Below are 23,871 nucleotides of genomic sequence, written 5' to 3' on the forward strand. Positions count from 1 at the left end.
CCGGACTATTTTTCACAGTGATCTTGTTATGTTTAGTGGTTTATTTGCCTACACTCATGGAAAGTCCCCTAGATTCCAAAGACGACGTCCATACAAAATTGGGTGGAGCTTAAAAACTACTTGTTGCAAAGCCTAATTCTTTATGTATGACTACTAACTTAGAACAAGACTTTGCTGTTGATTCCTGTGCCTTCGTTTTCTCTGGAAAGTAAGTTAACGTTAAATATTCTAACTACTGTTTGGTGAAGCTCTGCGCTCAGCCTAAGATTTCAAGTTAGACCATACCATATACCACCCTTATTATGGGAGTGGGAAATAGGATTGTATGTAATTAGTCTATTAACAAATCAATCAAGAAATATCACAGGGGAAATTATTTTATGTTTCATTAATTTATTGTCAACCTTATTGAATGTTCTTTATTTGGTGATTCGTTCTGAAACTGGGTTGTGATTATTTAAAAACACTGATAATTTTCATTATACAGAAATAATTCACACAATAATATTTCTCATTTTTATCTGTCATCATTTAGTCAACTCATGTCGTTCTGTATTCTATATAATGAAAATAGATTTACTACAGAATAGTGATCCAATTTTAAGCTCCAAAAGAACAAAAAAAAATGCTTATAAGAATGAGCATTTCAAGTTATTCACTAAAAATGTTCTCTTCTGCCACATAAGCTTATAATTTTGGTCATTTCTTCACACTTGGAATAGAGCACACAAATCATAGGGACCATTGTGCTTTATTACTTTCTCGACCTTGAGAATTCGTGGTCACTGTGTATGCGTCCAGTAAATGGAAAATAGCAGTATCAGCATTCTGCTAAACTTCTTTGTGTTCCACTGAAGAAAGTAGGTATTCTCTCTCTCTCTCTCTCTCTCTCTCTCTCTCTCTCTCTCTCTCTCTCTCTCTCTCTCTCTCTCTCTCTCTCTCTCTCTCTCTCTCTCTCTCTCTCTCTCTCTCTCTCACACACACACACACACACATTCACACTGGCAAGAAAACCAAGACGCAGAACATCCCATTATGTACACAAACATGAAGATTACTTCTCCCCCCAAAAAATATTTTAAGAAATATTTATTACAATTAGATCTGTTATACTTTAAATGCGTGACGGTTACTGTGTGACGTCACTTCCGCAATTCGCCCGCTGTGTAACTTACAGAAGAGAAGAAAGGACATTTTGTGGTGTTGAACAAAATTCGATTTTGTTCTTAGCATCGGTGAGTCTGTATTTTTTTTTTAACTCTTCGTTGGCCAAAAATCAAGATATGATTATCTTAGAAGTGTTGTAGGTCTTGTTTTTGTCCTTTAAATAGGAAAAAAATGGTCTGGTATTACACCCAAATTACTTGGGCAAATGGCAGCGTAAAAAAAGAGAGACGACTGCCTTTTCCGTGACAACGATGCACAGGATTTCACCGGGTTTACCACGTAACTTATGGGTTGGAAACTTGTGGTCTGTGGGATGAGTCACATCAAGTTATTTGCTTTTTTGATTCGAGTCGAATACGTCAAAGATCACGGAAATCAGAACAAAGGGTGGAATGTGGGAGTCATCGCCATCCAGTGGAAATGAATCAGATTTAAAAAAAAAAAACAAAAAAAAAAACTGGTTTTGTGTTAATAAAACATTAACCTATGATAAAAGCCAAGTTTGTATAAACTTATTTGAAGTCAGAGAATGAAAATAAGTAAAGGAATCTCTTATGTTTAGTAACTTACTTATAATATGTTAATAGGTGGAAGGAACGAGGAAGTGACAGTTGCAGAAGCAGGAATTATCAGAGCCCGTCTACTCTGGAATTATCCGCTATTCTCTTCAACGATAAATTCAGCCAGGGGGCAGTAGCCATGAAGTTAAGACTGTGTCCCCGTGAACCGGAAGTTGCAAACGACTTTTCTCCACGTATTTCCAAGTGAAACGGAATATTGAACAGAGGGCAGGGTTTTACTCTAGCGCTCCTCTCCATCTCTGCTCATAGCAGACTAACGGTTTGAGGGGAGTGGTTAAGCGTTTTCAAACCAAGCCGTCAAACCTACATCATCAGAAAAAGACGCCATTCCAGACCCGGAAGTAACTTTTCAGATTTTGATTAAAGATTACCATGGTAATTTTTTTTTTTAATATTTACTTGCACGGATTAATTGTTCACCACAAGACTAGTAATATGCGCTAACAAAGTAAAAAGGGTCAATTTTGATTTCATGGGGGGGGGGTTAAATGCTATTTCATGCATATTGAGTTTTTTACACTGGTAAAGAGTTGGATTCCCATGCTAAACATGGACAAAGTTTCAAAAACTAAGTTGTACGTTTGAAGGAGTATTTTTGTTCCAAAAACACTCCTTCCGGTTTGTCACAAGTTTCGGAAAGTTTTTTTCGAGTATGGCTCTGTCTTACGTAAGATAGAGCGGAATTTCCTTATACGGGTCCTAATGGCACTTCTCCGGTAAGATCGCGGGCGCGCGCGCACTCGTAAACCCGAGCAAGAGAGCGAAAGCGGTTCGCCATCAAAGCGCCCTGCCCTAGTAATATTGCAAATAAATGCAATATTACTCTATAGGTACTCCAGATTAACAGGAGATTGAGTGAAAATGAGCATTTCACCCCCCCTTTAAGAACTTGTCTGGCCAATTAGCAATTAGTTAGGGCTAATCTTTCTTACCTTGTGGATTCAAATTAGACCAATCTACCAAAGAGTATAGAAGCCCAAAAGGCGAAACTCAATAGAACGCTCCATAGCAACAGTTGCCCCCATGACGTGACGGCGCGGCCGCCATTATGGACTGAAAACTGAAGGAAAATGGCGAGAAATAATGGGAGTCAATACGCTGATTTCACGCAGCCGCCATTTTGAAATCGAAAGTGAGGCTCCGGTGGGAAAAAACCCGGAAGTAAAGATAAACAACAATGCCTTTGGACTACCAACCTGAAGCTGCTGCTGCGATTTACACTTTTGGATGTTAATATCCAATATAGGATATGTATATTGTTCATTCCTGCTTCTTTTTTTACCTTCTGAATTATATAAAAAATATTTTATTTATAAATGAATTTCACTGTATATAGTCTAAAGTATTAAAGAAATGTATGTACAGTTTTAGAATTGACACAACATCATTAAACACAACAATACGCCATCGCATTCAAGACTCTCCTATGGTTAAAGGCGACACTTCCGGTTTTCTTCCCACCGGAGCCTCGCTTTCGATTTCAAAATAACGGCTGCGTGAAATCAGCTTATGGCACTGAAAAACTTAACATAACACAAACTTAACATAGCTTAATTTTTTATGGCCGTCATATCTAAATATGAAAACAATTTAAAATGCATTAATGAGGATGACCGACGTTAAATGACGTTAAATGACAGAAAATATACGTATATGTGTTGGTTAGGAAAATAGTATTTTGGGACAAAATATTACTATAGAAGTACTATAAGACTACTATAGAAATACTATAGTGGCTCTAGGATATTATAGAGGTATTACAGAACATAACATACTTCTGTGATGTTCTGTAATACCTCTATAATATTTTTAAGCTGCTATAGTAGTCTTATCGTACTTATTTAGTATGTCCCAAATTACTATAGTATTCCTATAAGATTACTATAATATTTTGTCCCAAAATACTATAAATATGAAAACATTAAAAAAATATATAGGCCTACTATAAGATTCCTTAGTACTTTTTAGTAAGGGTATCCCCACCGAATCGGCTTCATTAGTCTACCACTTACGGTTAGCAAAGATACAATTCTAAAATTACTGCAAAACTTTAATCTATCAATATATATGTTTCTTTATGCATTTTCCTTGTTATATGACCAACAGAAATTCATGAAATAATATAGGCTTGTCTATAGGCAGACACACAGTAATTAGATATAAGTAATAAGATATTTATTCAAATGTTGATTTTGAAATTAGTGAACATCACTATATATATGATTTGAATTTTTTTTTAATAAATGAACATTTCTAAAGACAGTTAATATTTTACACAGTGAACGTTTCAATGGCAAGAAAAATAATCTATGAATGTCCTATTACAGGCGGAAAGGTACAAAAAAGATGTGCAATCTAGCAAGTGCACACATGAACTATAAACACCTACTAAAATGGATTTTGCCATTGACTGGCGCTAACGATTTCAGCAGCTTTCAGTCCATAATGGCGGACGCGCCTCGGCAGCGCCATCTACAGACTGTTACCCATAACACAACAGAGTTTCGCCTCTTGGGCTTCTATACTCTTTGAATCTACCTTAGGACCAAGTAAAAAATTAGATGACTAACTTGAAAGACAAGTTCAGTTTCATTCTGACTTAACTTATTTATTATTAGATTTTCATTTGTGATTTGTAGAGTCCTGCTGAAAACCCCTGATAGAAAAGTTTAACTCTACCCTTCATGTCTTTTGGGAAATTCAAGACATTAATTTAGACCTGTTCTCTGTGTTATTTTCAGATTCCTGCATCATAGAGGGAGGAAGGACATACCCCCTACGTCGACCTTCTATCTGTTCAGGAGTTCATTACATTTTTTAATAAGATTATGTGTTCTGTCATGGACGACTAGACACTAGTCATGGGATATCCAGCAGAGAGAAAGGCTTGAATGGACACACCCTGTGGTCACATTTTTATGTTAGATTTCTTATTCACCATATGTTACGCTCCAAAGTAACCACCATTTTTCATTTAAAAATGTGTTTTGTTCAGTGTAGCTTTGGTGTATTTCTTAGTGACCCAGGATGAGTCTTAAAAGCTGCCGTGGAGGGATTTTATACGACTCATCTTGTTCATCTAACCAAGCTTGCGTTATGCATGACGTTATGTTCATGGAGTTTTAGTTCAAGGCACATGTCACCAGTTCTGTGAAGAAACCCAGTTTTGTCCCCTGTGGTTAAGTCATGTTGTAAAGAACATGACTGATGAGGAATTTGGATTTTTAGTTTTTTCTCAAGGGGTTAAATGTTTATGTAATCTTGTTTGTCTTGCTCACATAGTTCATTCTCTGCACGCACACAGGGTATTACAATCAAGCCTTTCTCTCTGCTGGACATCCCTTTCTTTCTCTTTTTTTTCAAATGGAAATTCTACAAAACAGCGCTTTCCTTCGTGGTTTGTGTCGCAACAGCTCCCCTGCGGATTTACAATATGATAATTCTTCTGAACTCTTTCGTATATCAACGTATGCCAAGTTCCCCACCACTGCGGCAGTGACAGAGAGGAGTCTTGCGCGAGCAGGGTTTTATTACACCGGAGTGGGCGATCGTGTCCAGTGTTTCCGCTGCAATGTGACGGCCGACAGCTGGCAGTCCGGCGACTGCCCTGCCGAGCGCCACAAACAGCTCTCTCCCAACTGCAGCTTCATCCAGAGTTTACCCGCCACCGCAAACCTCCTGTCGTCCTCTCACTCTGCCTTTTCCCCGCTTCGCAACGTAGCCATCCTACAGCTTTCCGCCCCTGCGACAGCCGTAACGTCGACCACCACGGCATCCGTTTCAGGCCAAACGGAGGAGCAGGTGGGTTACTTAAACATGGGATTCAGCAACCTGGCCCCCTCCAGTCCCATTTCCTCCCGTGGAGTGGAGGATATGTCTCACCAGCGACCTCCGGCTTGTCACAATCCTGGCATGCGTCGGGAACAGGAACGCCTTGACACCTTTCAGAATTGGACTCTTGCTACAGTAACTCCAGCCGAGCTTGCCAAAGCTGGTTTCTACTACCTTGGCCAGGGCGACAGAGTGGCTTGCTTCAGTTGTGGGGGCCAGCTTAGCAACTGGGAACCGGGAGATCGTGCAGTATCAGAGCACCAGAGGCATTACCCCAACTGCCGCTTCGTTCGAGGTGACCGTGCAGATAATGTACCTTTATCTGGTGGCGGCCTTTCCAATGTATCTAACTCGGCAATGCAACAGTGTGAAGAAAGGTTGCTCACATTTGTCAACTGGCCCTCAAGAATACCTGTTCGACCAGACCAATTGGCTAAAGCTGGTTTTTACTATGTTGGTAAGAGCCTTGGTCATATTATTAAAGTCATTCAAGGTCTAATTTTAGTGCTTAGATGCTCATGCTAACATGCTCACATTTATTTCCGTTTCGGTAGGTCGTAATGATGACGTGAAGTGCTTTTGTTGTGATGGTGGACTCAGATGTTGGGAGTCTGGTGATGATCCATGGGTAGAACATGCTAAGTGGTTTCCAAGGTAAATAAAAGAGGCTTTTGGAGTCGTTTTCTGTCCATTGATGGCATTATATTAATTATGCATTTATGTTCTTCTAGATGTGAATACCTGTTGCAAGAAAAGGGCCAAGAGTTTGTTCATCAGATTCAAGCAAGATTTCCAAGACTATTTGAACAGGTATATGAGAAATTCTGGGATCATTTGTTCTTTAAACGAAATGATGCAAACTGATGGATATCTTACCTAGTTCACATGTCTTACAGCTATTGACTAATGGAGACAGCAACTCAAGAGAATTTGTTGATCCACCTGGTAAGTTGTTTTCTAGTGATTTGGATTTACACGTGATGCTCATTCTCCATATAAATTACACTGTATAATTAGGCTTACCACCAGTGACAATTTTTTTAAAAGTGTTTTGTCTTTGAACATATCCTTGAAATTTAGCATTTCATGCTGTTTTATATTCATTAATTTTAGTCAAGTTTACTTTGACTAAAGTAGATTCTAAATTTAGTCAAATTTCATTGACGAGATCAACATTTGAGTTATTTTAACTGCCTGTGTAACTTTTATTACATTAATACTGACATAATATTATGTCAATATTAATATTAAAAGAATGTTCATCTCAATTGAATATGATTTTTTTTTTTTTTACGCATGTGTAGTTGTACACCTGGGTCCTGGAGAAGACCGTTCAGAAGATGCGGTGATGATGAACAATCCTGTGGTGAAGTCTGCTTTAGAGATGGGATTTGAGCGTGGCCTGGTGAAGCAAACTGTTCAGAGCAAAATTCTCGCAAGTGGAGAAAATTACAAAACCGTTCAAGAGTTGGTGTCTGATTTACTAAGTGCAGAAGATGAGAAGAGAGAGGAGGAGCGAGAGCTTCTTGCTGAGGAAATGGCATCAGGTATTTTTACAGAATAAGATTGGGTCTCATGACTCAAACGTTTTTATTCAATTGAATTAACTCTTATTGTTTCTTTACAGATGGTTTTACTTTTCTTAAGAAACATCATCTTGCCTTGTCACAGCGCCTAAAAAGTGTGCAGAGCTTAATGGACCATCTTCTAGAGGAGAACGTCATCTCACAGAAAGAGTATGACATTATTCGGAACTGCACTACAGTCAAGCAGCAGACAGGGCAGCTCATTGAGTTAGTCCTGTCGAAAGGAAATGCAGCAGCAGAGGTTTTCCGCAACTGGATCAAGAAGAATGATGTCTACCTGCTGAGAGAACTGATGGGTATGCGATATTTGAATCAGAAATGAGAAAAAGTGTGTGAATTTTCAGTGTTACATGTCGTTAGTCTGTGTGAAACTGCACGGCCAGTAGATAGGAACACTTGAATCACTTAAAAAAGAAAAGAAAAAAAAAAGGTGATGCCATTTATAAAGATCTTAAAATGAGCAGGGACAAATCCACATCAAACATATCACTACATTATATTGACAACCAATTTTTATTTTTTTGTTCTTACTGCAATTTCAGCCCAGACAAATGAAGCTGCATCACCGAGTCAAGATCTTTCAGGTATATTCAAACATGAGAAAAGGTTTTCTTTTGATTTTACCCCTTTTTTATCTCTAGCCATCACACTAAGAAAATCAGTTAGATCCCACTCTGAAACAGAGAGTTTGTTTAAAGCAATTAACAATGTCCATCATGTTCACAGACTTGCCTATGGAGGAACAGTTAAGAAGACTTCAAGAGGAGCGCACATGCAAAGTTTGCATGGATAAGGAAGTGAACATTGTCTTCATCCCCTGTGGTCACCTAGTTGTGTGCAAAGAATGTGCGCCTTCTCTGCGCAAGTGCCCCATATGTAGAGGATTGGTCAAAGGCACTGTCCGTACTTTCCTATCATAAAGTGATAAAGATATCCATCATACCAGTAACAGAAGTTACTTGTAAACGTTGGATTTGCAAATTTACATTTAACTTACTGAATAAAAATACCCAAACAAATGTGTTACGTTTGATCTTTTTAACGTTTTGGACAAATGTACAAAAACGTTTGCATTTCAAGTTTTACACAAGTTCTTATTAGCCTCTGTTGAATTTTATTTTAGATTAAAAATATTTACAGCATATATAAAAAACACATCTGCACATTTAGTGTTTTAACAATTAATTAAAATAAAACAATCATAAACAGTAGATGACTTGTTTTATATGTCCAGGTCTTGAAGGTTACCCCAGCTTGGACCCACTTTGACTTTAACTCTAAGCTTTACATATAATTTTACAACACACTCCATTTCTCGCTTCATAATCTGAGCAACCTGTAAAAAAAATAAAATACAATTTGACTTGTCACCATTGAGCTTTTTTTATATTCCATAGTAAATGCATTGTTCAGAAAGAATAGTCTTAATTACCTGAATGACATCTTCCTCTGCAACCTCATAGATGAGTTCATCATGCAGCTGAAGTATAAAATAGCCTCCTCGAGACGGTCTGAACTGATTTCTGTGTCGACCACCTGAAAAAACATATTCAATTCGCATCCCACATTTAAAAGTGAAAATGCTATAATATGAAGTGGGTCATACCCGATTTAACTAGAGGGTGCTGATGTGATGTGGGCACTCCCGGAAACGCTGCTTCCAGTCTGCGCTGGATGTTGATGGTTGCTAATTTCACAATGTCAGCGGCAGAGCCCTGCACGGTTGTGTTCACTGCCTGTCGTTCTGCCTAAAATATAGGATCAAAATTAAACTCTTATTCCACACCAGATATATTCGAATGGCAGGCTCATGAAGACTTACGTGAGACTTTATGTAGACATTTGAGTCCTTTATTCCAGGCAAGAAACGCTTCCTTCCGAGTAATGTCTTCACGTAACCATTTTTCCCACACTTCTGCACAGTTTCACGCAGAAAGTTCTGTATGCCTTAAGATGTAAGAAATGATGCTGTTATTATCATTACAGCTTTTTTTGACCAGAAAGAAATCGTACATTGTCAATTACCGGTGTATCTGGATTTAAACGTCTCGATGTAACAGGCAGCATCATTTTCCTCAATGCCCATTTGCTCTCCAAGTGACTTTGCTCCCATGCCATAGATTATTCCATAACAAATCTGTTAACAAAAATGTTACAATTTCAGTGACAACCAATAAAATTTCGGGTCACACTTTAGTTAGTTTAGGTTCAGGTCCAATTCTCACTATTAACTACCACTTTTTCATCATTAAACTCCTAATTACTGCTTATTAATAGCAAGTAAGGCAGTTAAGTTTAGGTATTGGGTGGGATTAAGGGATGTAGAATAAGGTTATGCAGAATAAGGCATTAATATGTGCTTTATAAGTACTAAAAAACAGCCAATATCCTAGTAATATGCATGCTAATAAACAACTAGTTAATAGTGAGAATTGGACCCTAAACTAAAGTGTTACCAAAATTTCAATTAGCAGTTGCAAGTGATTCAAATAGTGACTACTCTATAGTCTTTTACATTAAAAAGAGATACTTTTTGAAAGACTTAATGATCTGTATGTACATGTACATGTATGTACAGTAAGTAAATTAAAATGTAGCAAACCTGTTTGGCCTGTTGCCTCATATTATCATCAACCGAAGCAGGCTCCACCATTTTCCACTCAGCTGCTATGCTTTTAAACACATCTGCACCACTGTTGAGCACATGGAGGAGCCGTCTGTCTCGGGACAGGTGAGCCAAGATGCGAAGCTCCAACTGTGAGTAGTCAGCAGCCAGGATCAGACCTCCTGAAGATGTGTATAAGATTAAAACAGAGGGAGTGTTAATGTGGCATGAATCATTTTATATAAGCAAACAGGTGTCCCTTTAAATTATGCTTTCTTGACCCAGACCCCTCGTCAATAAAGTTTCAAACCTGAAAATGGAACAAAAGCATGCCTCATGCTGACAGAAAATGGCATTCCTTTATCTGGTGATTTGTCTGACACTTTTAAAAGGGGTGCCAATCGCTGGTTTATCTTTGATCGTTTCCCCCTGAAATCAATAAATAAACATATCATACAAATAAATATGTTTTAAATGTGTAATGCTGGACATGTATGTATTTTTGTTACTTAAAATAATGTAACAATGTAAGACCGTACCACGTCTTGCTTGCACCATTATTCTGTGATGGTTGACTTTCTTCTATAAGTGTTGGCATCTGAATTTCAAAATCTTTTGGGACATTCTGAATGTTTGGTTCAGTGAAGCTCACACGCCCTATGTGAGAAAAGCATTAAAATACTGTCCCGAGAAGACGCACGCATAAAGTTCAAAGGTTATTTCTTCATGCTTCACACCTGTGGCAGTGTGTGACTGTGAGATTGGGTGAATTCTGTCCATCTTCAGATGTGGGTGCCACTTCTTCTCTCTTTGCAAGGGGAAAACCACTTTTGTCAAAGCATTCGTGATCCTCCTCCACTCAAGAATAACACCTGGTAACTGATGCAATGGCTTGAGCTTTTCTAAAACATCCTGGTGAAACAAGAAAAGAGTGAATTTAGGAAGTGCATACATGCCACAGATTTAAATGTTAGAAAAATCTGAGACTATGAAATGTACCTTGGTTGTGCTGAACTGTTTAGAAAGTTTGATACGGGCTCCCGGTCTTCTAGTGTAGCCCAGTGACTTCTTATTCTTTGGAGCATTTAAATCTCCATTGGGAGGAAGCTTCAACTCAAGAAACAACACCTGTAACAGTTGAAATGGAGGATTATAGAAGTTTTTAGTTTTTTTTTACACAGGATAATGATTTTTTTTGTGGGAAAATGTATAGGGGTTTTATTATTTTGAGTGGCGAGAAGGATAATAACCTCTGCAACATCTTCTGGACTGGTCAGAGAGAAGCTATGTCCTGCAAGCTGATAGGCTTGGGATTCAAGAGCACTTAGCTTGGCTTGCATCACATGTTTCTGAGCCTCACATTCAGCAACACTAAACCCAATTCCATTCAGCTCCAACAATGCCAGGCAGTATTGGGTGGGCATCTCCACTTTCTTGAATGAATCTGGCAATGAAAAGAACATGACATGAAATAATTAGTATCTATATCACTAACTTGAACAAAGACCTGTGGTGTCCAAACCTGCCACTGAAGGGCCACTATCCCTGCAGAATTTAGTCCCAATCCTAATTAAACACATCTGAACCAGCTAATCAAGGTTTTCAGGATTACTAAAATTTCTAAGCAAGTGTTTAGGGGCTATTTGGAGCTAAACTCTGCAGGACATTGGCCTTCCAGCAGCAGGATTGGATACCCCTGATATAGACAAATCAAATTGCTAAAATGACGTTGGCTACCCAAGAAACCATCCTTTTCAAGAAGACAGTTGAGTTGCGTCATGACCCTGAAGACCAAAACGGACTCAACAGCAGCTCTATAACGTCCCGGGTGACTGGCATCTCCATAGATCCCTAAACTCTGCACACCCTGACCAGGACTAATTGCTTCCAACATCGGGAGATCCTCAGTAGTGAAGCTGGACACCATGTTGTGGAGGGTGCACTCTTTGGAGCTTGAATCCAGAAGCCAACATGCAATCTATTGAAGGACAAATAAGTGAATGTAGTTAGACATCCTACCCTATCAGATCCATCTTTGTGATTTCAATAATTAAAAAGATGGAGGGCATAGAAAATTGTACTCTATTCCATTCAACCTTTGGGTCTTCAAATGTGCCACGCATAGCAAGCTCACACGCCAGGATAAGTGTCTTGTAGAGTTGAATAAAGTCATAAGTGACTATCACACTCGATTCTTTTTCCAAGCAGCACTGAATTTGCTTGAGTCGCTCCTCAACTGTAAGAGTCTCATCAAGAGGCGGTGGAGCTAAACTGGCACTTATATCTGTTTGGGGAAAGACAAGAGTAGCATTAGGTTTGGGGATAGCAGCATTCAATCGAGCAGGTTTCCTGAAGTTGGTAAATTTGTAAAGGTTTATTAAATTTAGTCCTTAGTCCACAAAGTTTACAATTACAATCACATGTTTCATACCTGTGCCTGACAGCTCCTGTTGTAGAGATACAAAATAAGCATCTTTTGCACCCCAGCATACAGACATGCCAATGACAACAAGATCCTCATATCCTTTCAGAAGGAAGCCATCTTTTCTTTTGTTCCTCATTGGGGTAGTAGCTTCAAACATAGGATTACACAAGTTTATAAACTTATATGTATATTAAAATACTAAAAAATATAGGAAAACAAATTTCATCAAAACATCTTACGTTTTTTGAATTTTCCACCTATAACGGTATCAGGTTGCATTGAGGTTCTGTCTATCCTCTCACAGGCAACAGCAAGAGAAAATCTGTCCTTTGTTTTCCACTCCTTTACAAATGTTTGGAAAAGCCTTTTATCGCTTGCCACATCGATTATGGAAAATGTTTCTGGACTGCAGGAGTTAGAAGCAGGTAATGGTGGACACTGAGAAAGTCTTGTAAAGCCCTCATCAGCCTGAGACTTGTCTAACTCTGATGCTGAGTTTCTCCTCAAACAAGATTGATAATCTTTCTGGTTACTGGACTTAGAATTTGGATCCAGTCCGGACCTGTTCTTGGTGACATTAAGAGGTGATTGTACAGATGAGGTGGTCATTCTGACCCGTGGTGTTACTGGTTCAGAAACTGGTGTGGGAGGAACAACGTCATTCGGTGTCACTGGTTTGGCCTGGACTACCACAACATCTTCAGTTCTTACGCTTCTTAGACCTCTCTGCTCACTCTCATAGTTTGTTATTAGGGAGACAGCTTTTTCGACAAGAACAGCAGCTGCATTTGGTTCCACTACAGTTGAATTTGACTGCCCTAGAGGCTCAGATAAGGTTGAAAACTGATCAGACCATTTATCAAAAATGTCCTGCATTCCTGGGCTGATGTGAAATGATGAGCGGTTTAATTGACGTCTTTCAGATGAAACTTTTGGATGAGGCTCATTGTTTTGTGATACATGTAGTTCAGACACAATGTCATCTGTATAGCCGGGCTTCTCTGCGCCCAATCTTGGGCCATCACAAGCCTTGACAACGTTGTTCATTTTATCAAGATACTGCTCTCCAATAAGAAGTGAATCTCCCCATTCTGAAAGGTTGAAAGATGATTCGCCCCATTGGATTGCTTCCTGATCCTCAGTTGACACAAGATCTCTCCTCTCCGGAATGAGTTCTGGAGAAGAGCCATTTGAGTTAGCATGTGCTTCAATCACCTGCTCTTCCTTGTTCTCTCGATCCATTGCTGCCTCCTCCATGGCGTCCAAGATGGAGTTGTCATAGAGACTGTCAAACAGAAAGCTGCTGCTCCGGTTGAAGCTATTGTCAGTAATATGATCAGAGGACTCATGATTTTCCCCTTGCTCAGCAGGTTTATTTACATTTGATTCTTCTTCAGCAACTTGGTTACTGTAATTTAAAATATTCTCCAACTGGCTGTCAGTAAGTGAGATGTTATATTTTGGTCTGCCTTCGGTGGGCGGGCCATTCTCATGAGATGATAAACATTCAACTGGGTCTTTGTTTTGTTTTTTAGATGCATGATTCTCATTTTCCAGGAAACATGACTGACTGACAACTTTCATCTTACTTGCTGAATCAACATAATTGTCCTGTTTATTGACTTTGAGAATGTTTAAATTACAATTGCCATGTGAAAATTCATCCCCTTGAAGCATTTTCTCAGTCTGTGTATCGAGTTGAAAACTATCACCAAACTCTTCCAATCCATTTGTGTACAAGTCAGGGGAGCTGAGCCTTTCAGAATGACGTGCTAAATCATTTTTAACTTTGGTGTTCACGTGTAAGCCACCTTCATTCTCAATTCTGCTGTTGAATTTCCTGAAACTGTGAGTTTCTCTCACAGAGAGAACTGTGACAGTTTCTCTAACAGTTTCTCGCTTTTCATTTTGAGTTTCATGGTAAACCTCTTTTGTACTCTGATTTGAATGTTTTGTTTTAGATGTGCACTTCTTTCCCCTACCTGAGGGGACTGCAGTGACATTTGTGACTTCCCCTTCCTGTAATGGAACACATGAGTGAGAAATTGTTTTTGACTCAAAGTCATGGTTCAGTTCAGCAATTGAAGACTGGAGTTTCATCTTGTCTCTATCTATTCTACAGTCAGTTTCAGGTTCATAAGAGCAAAGCTCTTCAGCTTTTGACATTAGTTTAGGGTTTTTTGCGATCTGAGTTGCCATTTTTGCTCCATTGACTGTGGGTACTGCTTCAACATCTGTAACATTCATCCTTCTGCGTTTTGAAACTGGACTAACACAATGTTCGTCACTGCCAGCGATGCAGGTACTTTTTAGACAGGAATTATGTCCGGAGCTCCTTTGAAGTGATTTTGAAGAACAATCCGATGACTCAGCTGTCTGGTTATTCTGACAGCCCTTATCTTTGGCATTTATTGATTTGAGAACTTTATGCAGTACACTTGATTGCTGTTCACAGTTCTTAGCAGGCTGACACTCGGCAGATGATACAACAATATCTATTGTTTTTTCTGAACTTGTAGTGAACTCTAATGGCCTCAAAGGAGGATGGGAACTAATGTCAGCACTTTTATCCACCAACATCTGTTCGGCCCCATTCGGATTTACATTTTCATCCTCTTCATGTTCTGGGTCCCTTGACGTGGACTGTAGAGGTTTTGTGTTGGATGATTCCTCAGGGGAACGGGAATCTGGCTGGATCTTTGTTGAGAGGGAAGCTGGGTTCCATTCCACCCCAAGAAGAGCCAAATCCTGCTGGAGGAGCAGACGGGCCTCAGCCACGATCTGCTGAGCAGCTTCCCTTTCAGTCAAGGCCTTTTTCCCACTGACCCAGATGCAGCGCATGTTCTTGCGTTCTTGAGCCTCCACCTCGCTCTCATCCACCGCCTGCCTGGAGCTACAGAGATTCAAATTAACACTGTATGACTTAATGAACCAGTATTAACATTTTGGCCAAAACGATAAACTGATCATTATTTTCATGTTATTGATGCCAACCAAAACAAGATAGTTTAACACCCAACTAAATAAAAAATAAAACACTAAAAATCTGTCATTTTAAAAGCTACAAGTGAATTTAGGCATACCAACATTGTAATGTACCGTATGAAACATGGATATTCCCGAAAGATATTTCCTACAGATTATATTTAACAGTGTTATTAAATTTTTTGTGATTTTAAAGATTAACTTAAATTGACTGTTCGATGACGGCAACGTTTCATTACCTTTTGAAAGGGATAGCTTTCCTGAGGGCCTTCTCCACCTCTGCAACATCAGCTCTGGCCAACTCTGCCACAGTGACAAGTCCAGAGCTGTAGAGTGTACGTGCCCTCGAGGCGTTTAGTAAAGAAATACGAACCAGATCACACAACTCCCTCTGGACTCCAAAACTCAGACGACTCTGGAACTGGGACAGAAGCAGCTCTAGGTTGTGCCAACCGAGACGGTTACAGAAGACCGTAACCATACCTGGAAAAAATTGTCAAATTTTTTACTTTGCCATTAATCTCATACTGTAAGCATGTAAGCCTCAGTGTAAAAAAAGTAACTGCAACTTTATTTTTCGCTTATTATAATGAATTATTTTCTATAATAATACATAAATATGTAAAAATATTGTTATAATGTATTTCTTTTTTAAAACTTGATCTCACTTCCTATTTAATTTTTTATCTCAATGATGTATATTTTAACTGTGACTCAGAATCGAGCTTCCATAGCTATGCCTGCATCAATGTACCTGCATATGTTGAGGCAGACTGCTGAAGTGACTGAAGCTGTCCTCGGCTACAGCCATACTTCTTTGCAACAGCTCCAAGTGGTTCTTCGCTTACCAGGTCAAGGAGAACTAATGTTGTGAAAAAACTGCATGACAAAAATGTACACATTAACATACTGCTACTTAACTGTAAACAGTAATTAGATGAAGGACTCAAAATTCAAAAAATACAACACCGTTTGTGAATGGCCATTTGTCTTCGTTGCTTCTCTGTTTTAGCAATTAATTTGCCACTAACAGAACGGGCCAGGAAACCTTCTTGAATGCCCACCATCTCAGCCACCCGCTTCATCGCAGAAGGTAGTTGCTCCCACAAACAGAAGAACTGGTACCAGTCTATTGTCGTCCAGTCCACATACACAGGTGTTATCTTAGAAATGCATGGCATGATTTTGTTAATAACCCATATTTTTATATTAAGAACCTAACTGTTCTTTAACTATGATAAACTGAAGTGTTTTGTCTACCTGGTAGAGTATATGGAGATCATTTTCCAACACAAATCCTTTCATTGCTCTCTGAAGATCTGCAAAAATCCCCAGGGCTTCTGGGGGTGATAAAGATGAGGACAGAGTCGCAGAACCCAGATGCGTGGGGCAGTACCTCTCCACTGTGAGACAGACAATTATCAAATGATCAAAATGTCAACATCCATCACACACCACACAAAAATATTGTCTGTTTTTTTTTTCATATCCTTAGTTTTGTTACCATCTCCCTCCTTCTGTATATGTATGAACTCGTTGTCCATCAGCCACTCTATGCAGGCCTCAATAGCTCCTTTGCTTCGAGTTTCTGATTCAGCTCCTTCCTGATGTGGCTGTTCCGTTGCCATGCTGGTTGCCAGCAGAGTGCAGGAAGCATACATCCTCACATCCTGTGGTGAGCTGGCAACTCCTCCAACGATGATCTTCAAAGTAATGAAATAAAATCCTGTACATACTCACCCAAGACAGTTTCATACAACAAACTATGAGGAGCAAGACCATCATACCTCCAGGATGGCCCTGAGCATGCTGGTAGTGACGCCCTCTCCCTCTTGCTTCACCAGGCAGCTGCTGATAGGCCTGAGAGAGCCCTGGATAAGGCTCGTCCCCTTTGCACGTTCAGCCTCTTTACAGACCAACACACTCTCACCTGAGTAACACACATAGATCATTACATCACTAATAACTCTCATTTATTTTCTTTCTCTATCTATCTATCTATCTATATATATAGATATGTAAGACACTTATGTTACAAAAGATTTATATTTCATATTGATGTTGTTCTTTCTGTTTTTTATTCATTAAAGGATCCTGAAAAAAACTATATATATATATATATATATATATATATATATATATATATATATATATATATATACACACACACACACCAAATAATATATATATACACACACGTTTCATATACACTACTGTTCAAAAGTTTTTAAAAAGGCAGACTTGCTTCTTTATATTTTCAGTGATACATTTTTTTTCTGAACATTTTGATGATAGAAATTCCAAAGAACAGGATTTATTTGAAACAGAAATATTCTGTAACAAAGTAAGTCTTTACTGTTACTTTTGATCAATTTAATGTGTCCTTGAACTGTATGTTGAGTGCAGTGTTGGGTAAGTTAAAAAAAGTAATTAATTACTAGCTACTAATTACATCTTCAACAGTGCAATTGGATTACTGTACTAACTACTCACTCTAAAAAGTATTTTTATTTCTTATTAATAATTTTTTTAATCCCATATCAACCTCGACCAGTTGAACAATACAAGGATAGACATGAAAACTGCTCTTTTAATTCTTTCAAATAAATAATGCAAAACTGCATAAATTATTTGTGAATTGACCTGAGTATTTAAAGGGAGATGGTTACATTAAAAACATACATTTTATCATTAGATGTTACATTTTGATGTTAAACTCACTATTGTTTTATATATGTTTTCTATAGTCTAATACAGTATTTAATGCAATTACATTTGGGGCCCTATTTTAACGATCTGAAACGCAAGTGTCAAGGGCGTAGATTTGGTTTGAACATTGGGGGGGTTGAAGTTTGGGTTCTGCATTTTTTTCATGTGATCATGGTATACATATTGAGGGGGTTGTAATGCATAGATTTAAATATTGGGGGGGTTATCTCCCCCCTAACCCCCCCACAAATTACGCCCCTGGCAAGTGTCAAAGCGCAAAGCGCAAGTAACTGTGGGCGGGTCTTGGCGCTGTTGCTATTTTCCCGGCGGGATAAATGACTCTTGCGCCAGGCGCAAATCTAAAATGGGTTGGTCTGAAGTAGCTTCATTATTCATAGGTGTGGTTTGGGCGTAACGTGAAATAAACCAATCAGAGCGTCATCTCACATTCCCTTTAAGAGCAGACGCGTTTGTTCTAAAGCGGATTCGGCGGATTTGCCAGGCGCGCACCAGGAGCGGTTCACAGCCGTCAGGGACGTTGGGGATGGAGAAACACACCCAAATTAACTTCGGTTAAAAAGGCGTATGATAATTTGGGTAAATGTGTAAGCTAGATGTATGCTTTTATAATAAATTATCTATCTATCTATCTATCTATCTATCTTAATAATGTATGATTTGCAAAAATGAAAACTGCTGCTTCTGTGTAGATGAGAGAATCAAAGTGCGCGTTGTGCACACGCTACATTGATTATGGCCAAGCATGCGCCCTTAAAATAGCTTATGAATAACATGCGCAACGCGCCACTGACTTTAAACAATTTTTTCCTGGTTAGTGGCGCAATTGTTTTCTAAACCTGCAAAATAGCATGAAGGAACGTTTGCGCTGGAACACGCCTCCTCTTTGCGCTGAACCGCCCCGGGGAGCGCAAGTGTATTTCTTAATTAACCGACGTGCTTCTGTGGAGGGAAAAGCGCGCTTTGCGCGGGTGCAAAATAGGAATGATACATGCGTCGGTGTACAAAGTCAATTGCGCTGGGTGCAAGATAGGGCCCTAGAAGTAATTAAATTACAGTAATTAATAACTTAGAAATGCATTACACACAACACTGGTTGAGTGTATATATTATAATACGTTATAATGTAATATTATACAAAAATATAATATAATATAATATATAAATGCAATTTAATAAATCTGTAGCACTCACCCATGGTGTCCACTCCTTTACGGCCTGCCCTTCCCACCATCTGCTTATAGGTCAGGATGTCCAGCAAATGACCATTGAAAACAGGAGTTCTGATAATCACACGTCGAGCGGGCAGATTCACACCAGACGACAATGTGGAGGTGGCCGCTAACACCCTAATGTAGCCTTGACGAAAAGCTCCTTCCAGAATATCCCGCTCATCGAACGTCAAACCTGAAACAAAGTTTTCAAGGGTTTTACGGAATGTCCTCATCTTTAAAAAAAACAAACAAACACTTTTTACACTTTATTTTATTTTTATTTAATTTTGTTTCATCGTTTTGTAAAACTTTTTTAAAACTGAAATAATGGTTAATAAAGGTTTAGAAAAACTTTTAAAAAATGTGTATTTACTTCAATTAAATCAATGTAAGTTTAGCATTAAAGGGATAGTTCACCCAAAAATGAAAATTCTGTCATCATTTACTCTCCCTCAAGTTGTTCCAAACCTGTATGATTTCCTTTCTTCTGCTAAACACAAAAGAAGATATTTTAAAGAAGGTTGGTAATTAAACAGTTGCTGGTCCCCATTGACATCCATAGTATTTTTTTTTCCTACTATGGAAGTCAATAGGGTCCATCAGTCGTTTGGTTACCGACTTTCTTCAAAATATCTTCTTTTGTGTTCAGCAGAAGAAAGAAAGTCATACAGGTTTGGAACAACTTGAGGGAGAGTAAATGATGACAGAATTTTAATTTTTGGGTGAACTATCCCTTTAAAGCACATGTACCTGCATGGTGGAAGGCCACCCCCCAGGGAACAGTCCGCTGAAGGACCTGGTCTAATCCTGCAGGAGTGCGCTTGAGCTGCGCTACTACATCCTGGAGACCGTCCTGCTTCAGGGATATACTTTGCACTCCAGAGCCTGACTGCATTTCTGTAAACGCAAACATTGTTAAAGCAAAATACATTATCTCAATAGTAAAATATCTACAAATTCCAAATATCCAAAAATATCTGTAAACCTTTGTGATGAAGATTGTAAAACTCTCTTCCAATGGTATCTGCTAGTTTCTCACACCAGTTCTTTGAAGGGCAGAACAGAAGTGCAGAGTGTCCGTCCCGCACTGTCTCAAAGCAGAGGCTGACAATGTGGTCATCATCTCCCTATGGATGGAAAAAACATCTTATATAATACTATTCATATCCAAACATTAGCTAGTAGAGTTTATGAATATGCCAACAAATATGTCAAACTCAGACCTTAACTGGAAGAGCTGGGCTGAACTGTCTGACCAGGTTCAGAGATCCGTCATAGACATTTGTGCCAATCTTGACCCACTCCATCAATGGCACAGGACGATAGTTAGTACTATACAGCTCAGCATTCAACCAGCGGGCAAGAAGGTCCAAGTTTGGCAGCGTAGCACTCATACCAATAATTTGGACACCAGGAGAGGTACTTTGACCAGAGTCCCTTAAAATACAGAAGATGTTGACCTTCACCATAAAATCTAGATGATGATTATCAGGACCATTGCTGAAGGAATTTTACATTACATTATGACATACCTTGCTGAGTTTTTTTGGGCAATGTATTGGATTTTCGTCAGCAAAAGTTCCAACAGATATCCACGACCAGAGTCCCCAAGCATGTGCAGCTCATCGACCACAACAATTCCTGCAATTTGGGCGAACATTTACTTTTATAAGAGTACCTGACAGAAGGTTAATAGGTAAGGAAAGGTCATTATTTTACCAAGTAGATCCAATTTGTCTTCTTCAATGAGCCTGTTGATGAGTCCATTAGCTTTCTCTATTGTGCAAATAGCGACATCCAGAGCTGAAAACCCACCAGCTGCTGAAGTGTTACCCATATACCCCTCCACTCTGACCCCTGCCTCCTGAAATACATTCTGGGTGAAAATGGCAAGTATAATATTAGCAAATCTCATCAACAAAAATCCAAGATGTAGACTGTCAGATGTATTAACTTCAGAAATAGATGTACATGCTGCATACAGTACTACAGTCATAGTTGAAGAAAAATACAATAAATGATTAGTGGGCCAACTGACATAGTTGACAATTATATATGCACTCAAGAAAAGGAAACCAACCTGTAGATAAAACATCTTCTCTCGAGCCACAGACACGAAAGGAAGAATGAACATGGCCTTCTGTCTTGTTTCCAAAACTCTCTTCAAGATTAGCAACTCAGAAACCAAAGTTTTCCCTGCACTGGTTGGAGCTAAAAAAAGAACATTTAAAATGTTTAAAACTGGGAAAAAAATATCACATAATTACAGATATTCTAGAAAAATAGCATATAACTACAAGTAGTATATGAAGAGTTCAGATGCAAAAGCCTCTAAGTGCCATCTGAAATTGTCATTTAAGTGAAATTACTGAACTTAAATATACGAGCTTGATAAAAATTATCATTCTAGAAGAAAATTTCAGATGGCACTCAGAGGCTTTTGCATCTGAACTCTTCATATATTTTGTATTTGATGCAGGTCCAGCTGGTTCCTAGGAGAATAGGATTAAGGACAAATAAAGCATTTTATGGCCAACAAGAAGAAGAAAAAACAGTTATTTACCAGAATACACCAGGTTCTGGCCCTCCAAGACTTTGCCCAAGGTCAGACACTCAGCCTGCCACTCAAACATCCTCTGAACGCCAAGACTCTGGTACTTTTCCAGAACAGGCTTAGGGAGACCCCAACTGGAGAGCATAAGCTTGTCTGACTGATTGGCGGGACGTCCCATATGGATGCTTTCTGCTGTTTGGGATTATTATTATTATTAAATATTATTATTATGCAATAATTATAGTTTTGAAGAGTAAAATGCCACTCAAACTTAAACGGTTCTAAAGTTTGGAGTAAGTAACTTTCTTTTTTTTTAAAATAAAGTAATACTTTTACTCAGCCAGGACAAATTAAATTGATAAAAAGTGACAGGAAAGACATTTATAGTATTACAAAATATGCTTCCAAAAAGTTAAAATCTGAATATTTAAATCACTTAACCAAATGGTGATAAAACAGTGATCAGTGCAATAGTGGATAATTCTATGTACCTGCAGCTGGAAGTGTAGCATCACCGAGGACACTAAGATCCAGTCCAGGAGGAGGGGTCAGCACAGAGACCGAAAGGTTTTTCATTGGTCTCTTCTGCAACATGGATCGCTCTTTAGCAGCAGCCATATGTGACGGACTGAACAAAATGTAATCGTTGGAGGTACTAACGGAGTCATTTGGGCTGGCATGTCTTCTGAACTTTAACTTTTGCTTGTCATTTGCTACTTTAGATTTTTTTTTCATGGAGTTCAGGATCTTTTGAGGTGAAGAATATTCCCTATCACATTTCAACTCACGGCCACGGGCCCGTCCTCCTGCTTCAGTCTTTTTGGTTTCACTGAACAAAAGCTTTTGAGCCAAATCCCTCCAGTCATTCTCTTTTTTGGCTTGTGTTCTGGTTCTTTTGCGCTCTGATGGTGACCACGCTGACCCTGGACTTGAAGGGCTGATATTTTCTGCATTTTGTACTTTCTGCTCACATATATTTTGTGGCAAGTCACAGTTTTTCTTAAGTGATGCCGATTCAGTTGAATGTTGAATATTTTCATCTTTCTTGAATTTCAAGACTTCTGGACCCAGTTCATCAATGGCTTGTAAAAGATCCTCATCCATAGCCAGAGTGGAGTCTCCTGGCATCCATTGCTTATTCTGCATTTGCTTTTAAAAAAATAATGTTAATTTTTACACTTAATGTAACAAAGATTATCAGTGTAATATTATTAAATAAAATAATTAAAAACATACATTTGGCTCATTACATCTCTTCTCAGATATATCTGTTGCAGAGGAACATGCCTGCAGGTGACTTGATTGTCCATGTGATGGTTTTTCATCTGCAAGAACTAAGCTACATGAAAAACTAAAAGTTAGTGACAACAGTATTTTCATTTCACAACTGACAAAACAATTTACAAAAGTGCAAACAAGCTGTTGTTTCTCATTCTGAGGAAAAATGTTACATTTATCTAGAAACTCAATAATAAATAGTTCTGTTATTTAAACACCAATGTTTTCAATGGGCACTCAAACAATGTCTCACTTATTTATTTGTGTACGTTACATTAAACAAAGTTCTTCTAAGGGTTGAAATTAAACAGTGAACCATTCAAAGCTCCATGTCAGCCAAGTTTGTAAACATAACCACAGAAACGTACAAAATCAATAGAAGCACAATGACATCTTACCCTTTTGTCTTTACAATACGATGCTGTCCCAAATAAATCTTTCTTGTCGTTGAAGTAGTCATCACATAAAAAATGAAATGGCTGTAAACTAATGCCTTCACATACAATGCTTTGGTCGAATAAAAATTAAAAAGTCAAATCAATATTTTGTTACGGTAGCTGTTGTCTTGCTACCTCTCGTCGCTCCACATAGACAAACTCAGGTTATTGAATCTGGCATTTCTCTCGTGATTCCAGCCAGTTGAGCTGACATATTTCAGATTTCCTTATTATTACGAATTATTTACATAACACCATCGCAAACCATTAAAAAGAGTAATATTTCATTTGTCATTTCATTTCAGCCATTTAAAATACGTTTGTGTAAATGCATATTTAATAACAGTTCTAAGAAATCATAACAGGGTAAAGGAAAACAACAAACAACCAAATCAAAGAGCCCGCGGTGTTTTCTCACAGTTGTCCGGGGGAAACACGTCTACAGTGTTGTTGATTCCTCCAGTGACTGTATAAAGATATT

General features: G+C 38.6%; 2 protein-coding genes across 6 annotated transcripts; one reads left to right on the forward strand and one right to left on the reverse strand.

The window, feature by feature from the left end:
* The first annotated feature begins 13 nt into the window (after positions 1 to 13).
* Positions 14 to 8,177, forward strand: birc2 (baculoviral IAP repeat containing 2). Of its 5 annotated transcripts, XM_081391873.1 has the most exons (10): positions 1,179 to 1,235; positions 4,490 to 4,578; positions 5,068 to 6,036; positions 6,134 to 6,233; positions 6,311 to 6,389; positions 6,476 to 6,524; positions 6,884 to 7,126; positions 7,207 to 7,461; positions 7,708 to 7,749; positions 7,892 to 8,177. In XM_081391873.1, exons 3-10 carry the CDS (start codon positions 5,112 to 5,114, stop codon positions 8,083 to 8,085), a joined length of 1,887 nt encoding a protein of 628 aa, XP_081247999.1. In that variant the 5' UTR covers positions 1,179 to 1,235; positions 4,490 to 4,578; positions 5,068 to 5,111; the 3' UTR covers positions 8,086 to 8,177. The 5 variants fall into 5 exon arrangements, with proteins under 5 accessions (XP_081247998.1, XP_081247996.1, XP_081247999.1 ...); XM_081391872.1 differs by lacking the exons at positions 1,179 to 1,235; positions 4,490 to 4,578 and adding an exon at positions 14 to 194; XM_081391870.1 differs by lacking the exons at positions 1,179 to 1,235; positions 7,708 to 7,749 and adding an exon at positions 79 to 208.
* An 87-nt stretch (positions 8,178 to 8,264) lies between these two features.
* Positions 8,265 to 23,862, reverse strand: polq (polymerase (DNA directed), theta). The gene is made up of 32 exons (XM_081391875.1): positions 23,352 to 23,862; positions 22,912 to 23,014; positions 22,167 to 22,824; positions 21,685 to 21,867; positions 21,202 to 21,332; positions 20,841 to 20,997; positions 20,654 to 20,762; positions 20,345 to 20,558; positions 20,107 to 20,248; positions 19,872 to 20,018; positions 19,102 to 19,314; positions 16,968 to 17,110; positions 16,685 to 16,883; positions 16,441 to 16,583; positions 16,150 to 16,343; positions 15,935 to 16,059; positions 15,420 to 15,663; positions 12,435 to 15,088; positions 12,202 to 12,342; positions 11,867 to 12,054; positions 11,508 to 11,748; positions 11,021 to 11,214; positions 10,770 to 10,898; positions 10,508 to 10,682; positions 10,310 to 10,427; positions 10,081 to 10,199; positions 9,768 to 9,952; positions 9,191 to 9,302; positions 8,988 to 9,112; positions 8,772 to 8,913; positions 8,598 to 8,701; positions 8,265 to 8,501 (listed from the first exon to the last, which is right to left on the reverse strand). The coding sequence occupies exons 1-32, from the start codon at positions 23,411 to 23,413 to the stop codon at positions 8,388 to 8,390; spliced, it is 7,908 nt and encodes a 2,635-aa protein (XP_081248001.1). The 5' UTR covers positions 23,414 to 23,862; the 3' UTR covers positions 8,265 to 8,387.
* Between the last annotated feature and the right edge of the window lie 9 nt (positions 23,863 to 23,871).

The sequence above is a fragment of the Scardinius erythrophthalmus genome, assembly GCF_964197995.2.
Source record: "Scardinius erythrophthalmus genome assembly, chromosome: 17".
NCBI classification, from domain to species: Eukaryota; Metazoa; Chordata; class Actinopteri; order Cypriniformes; family Leuciscidae; genus Scardinius; species Scardinius erythrophthalmus.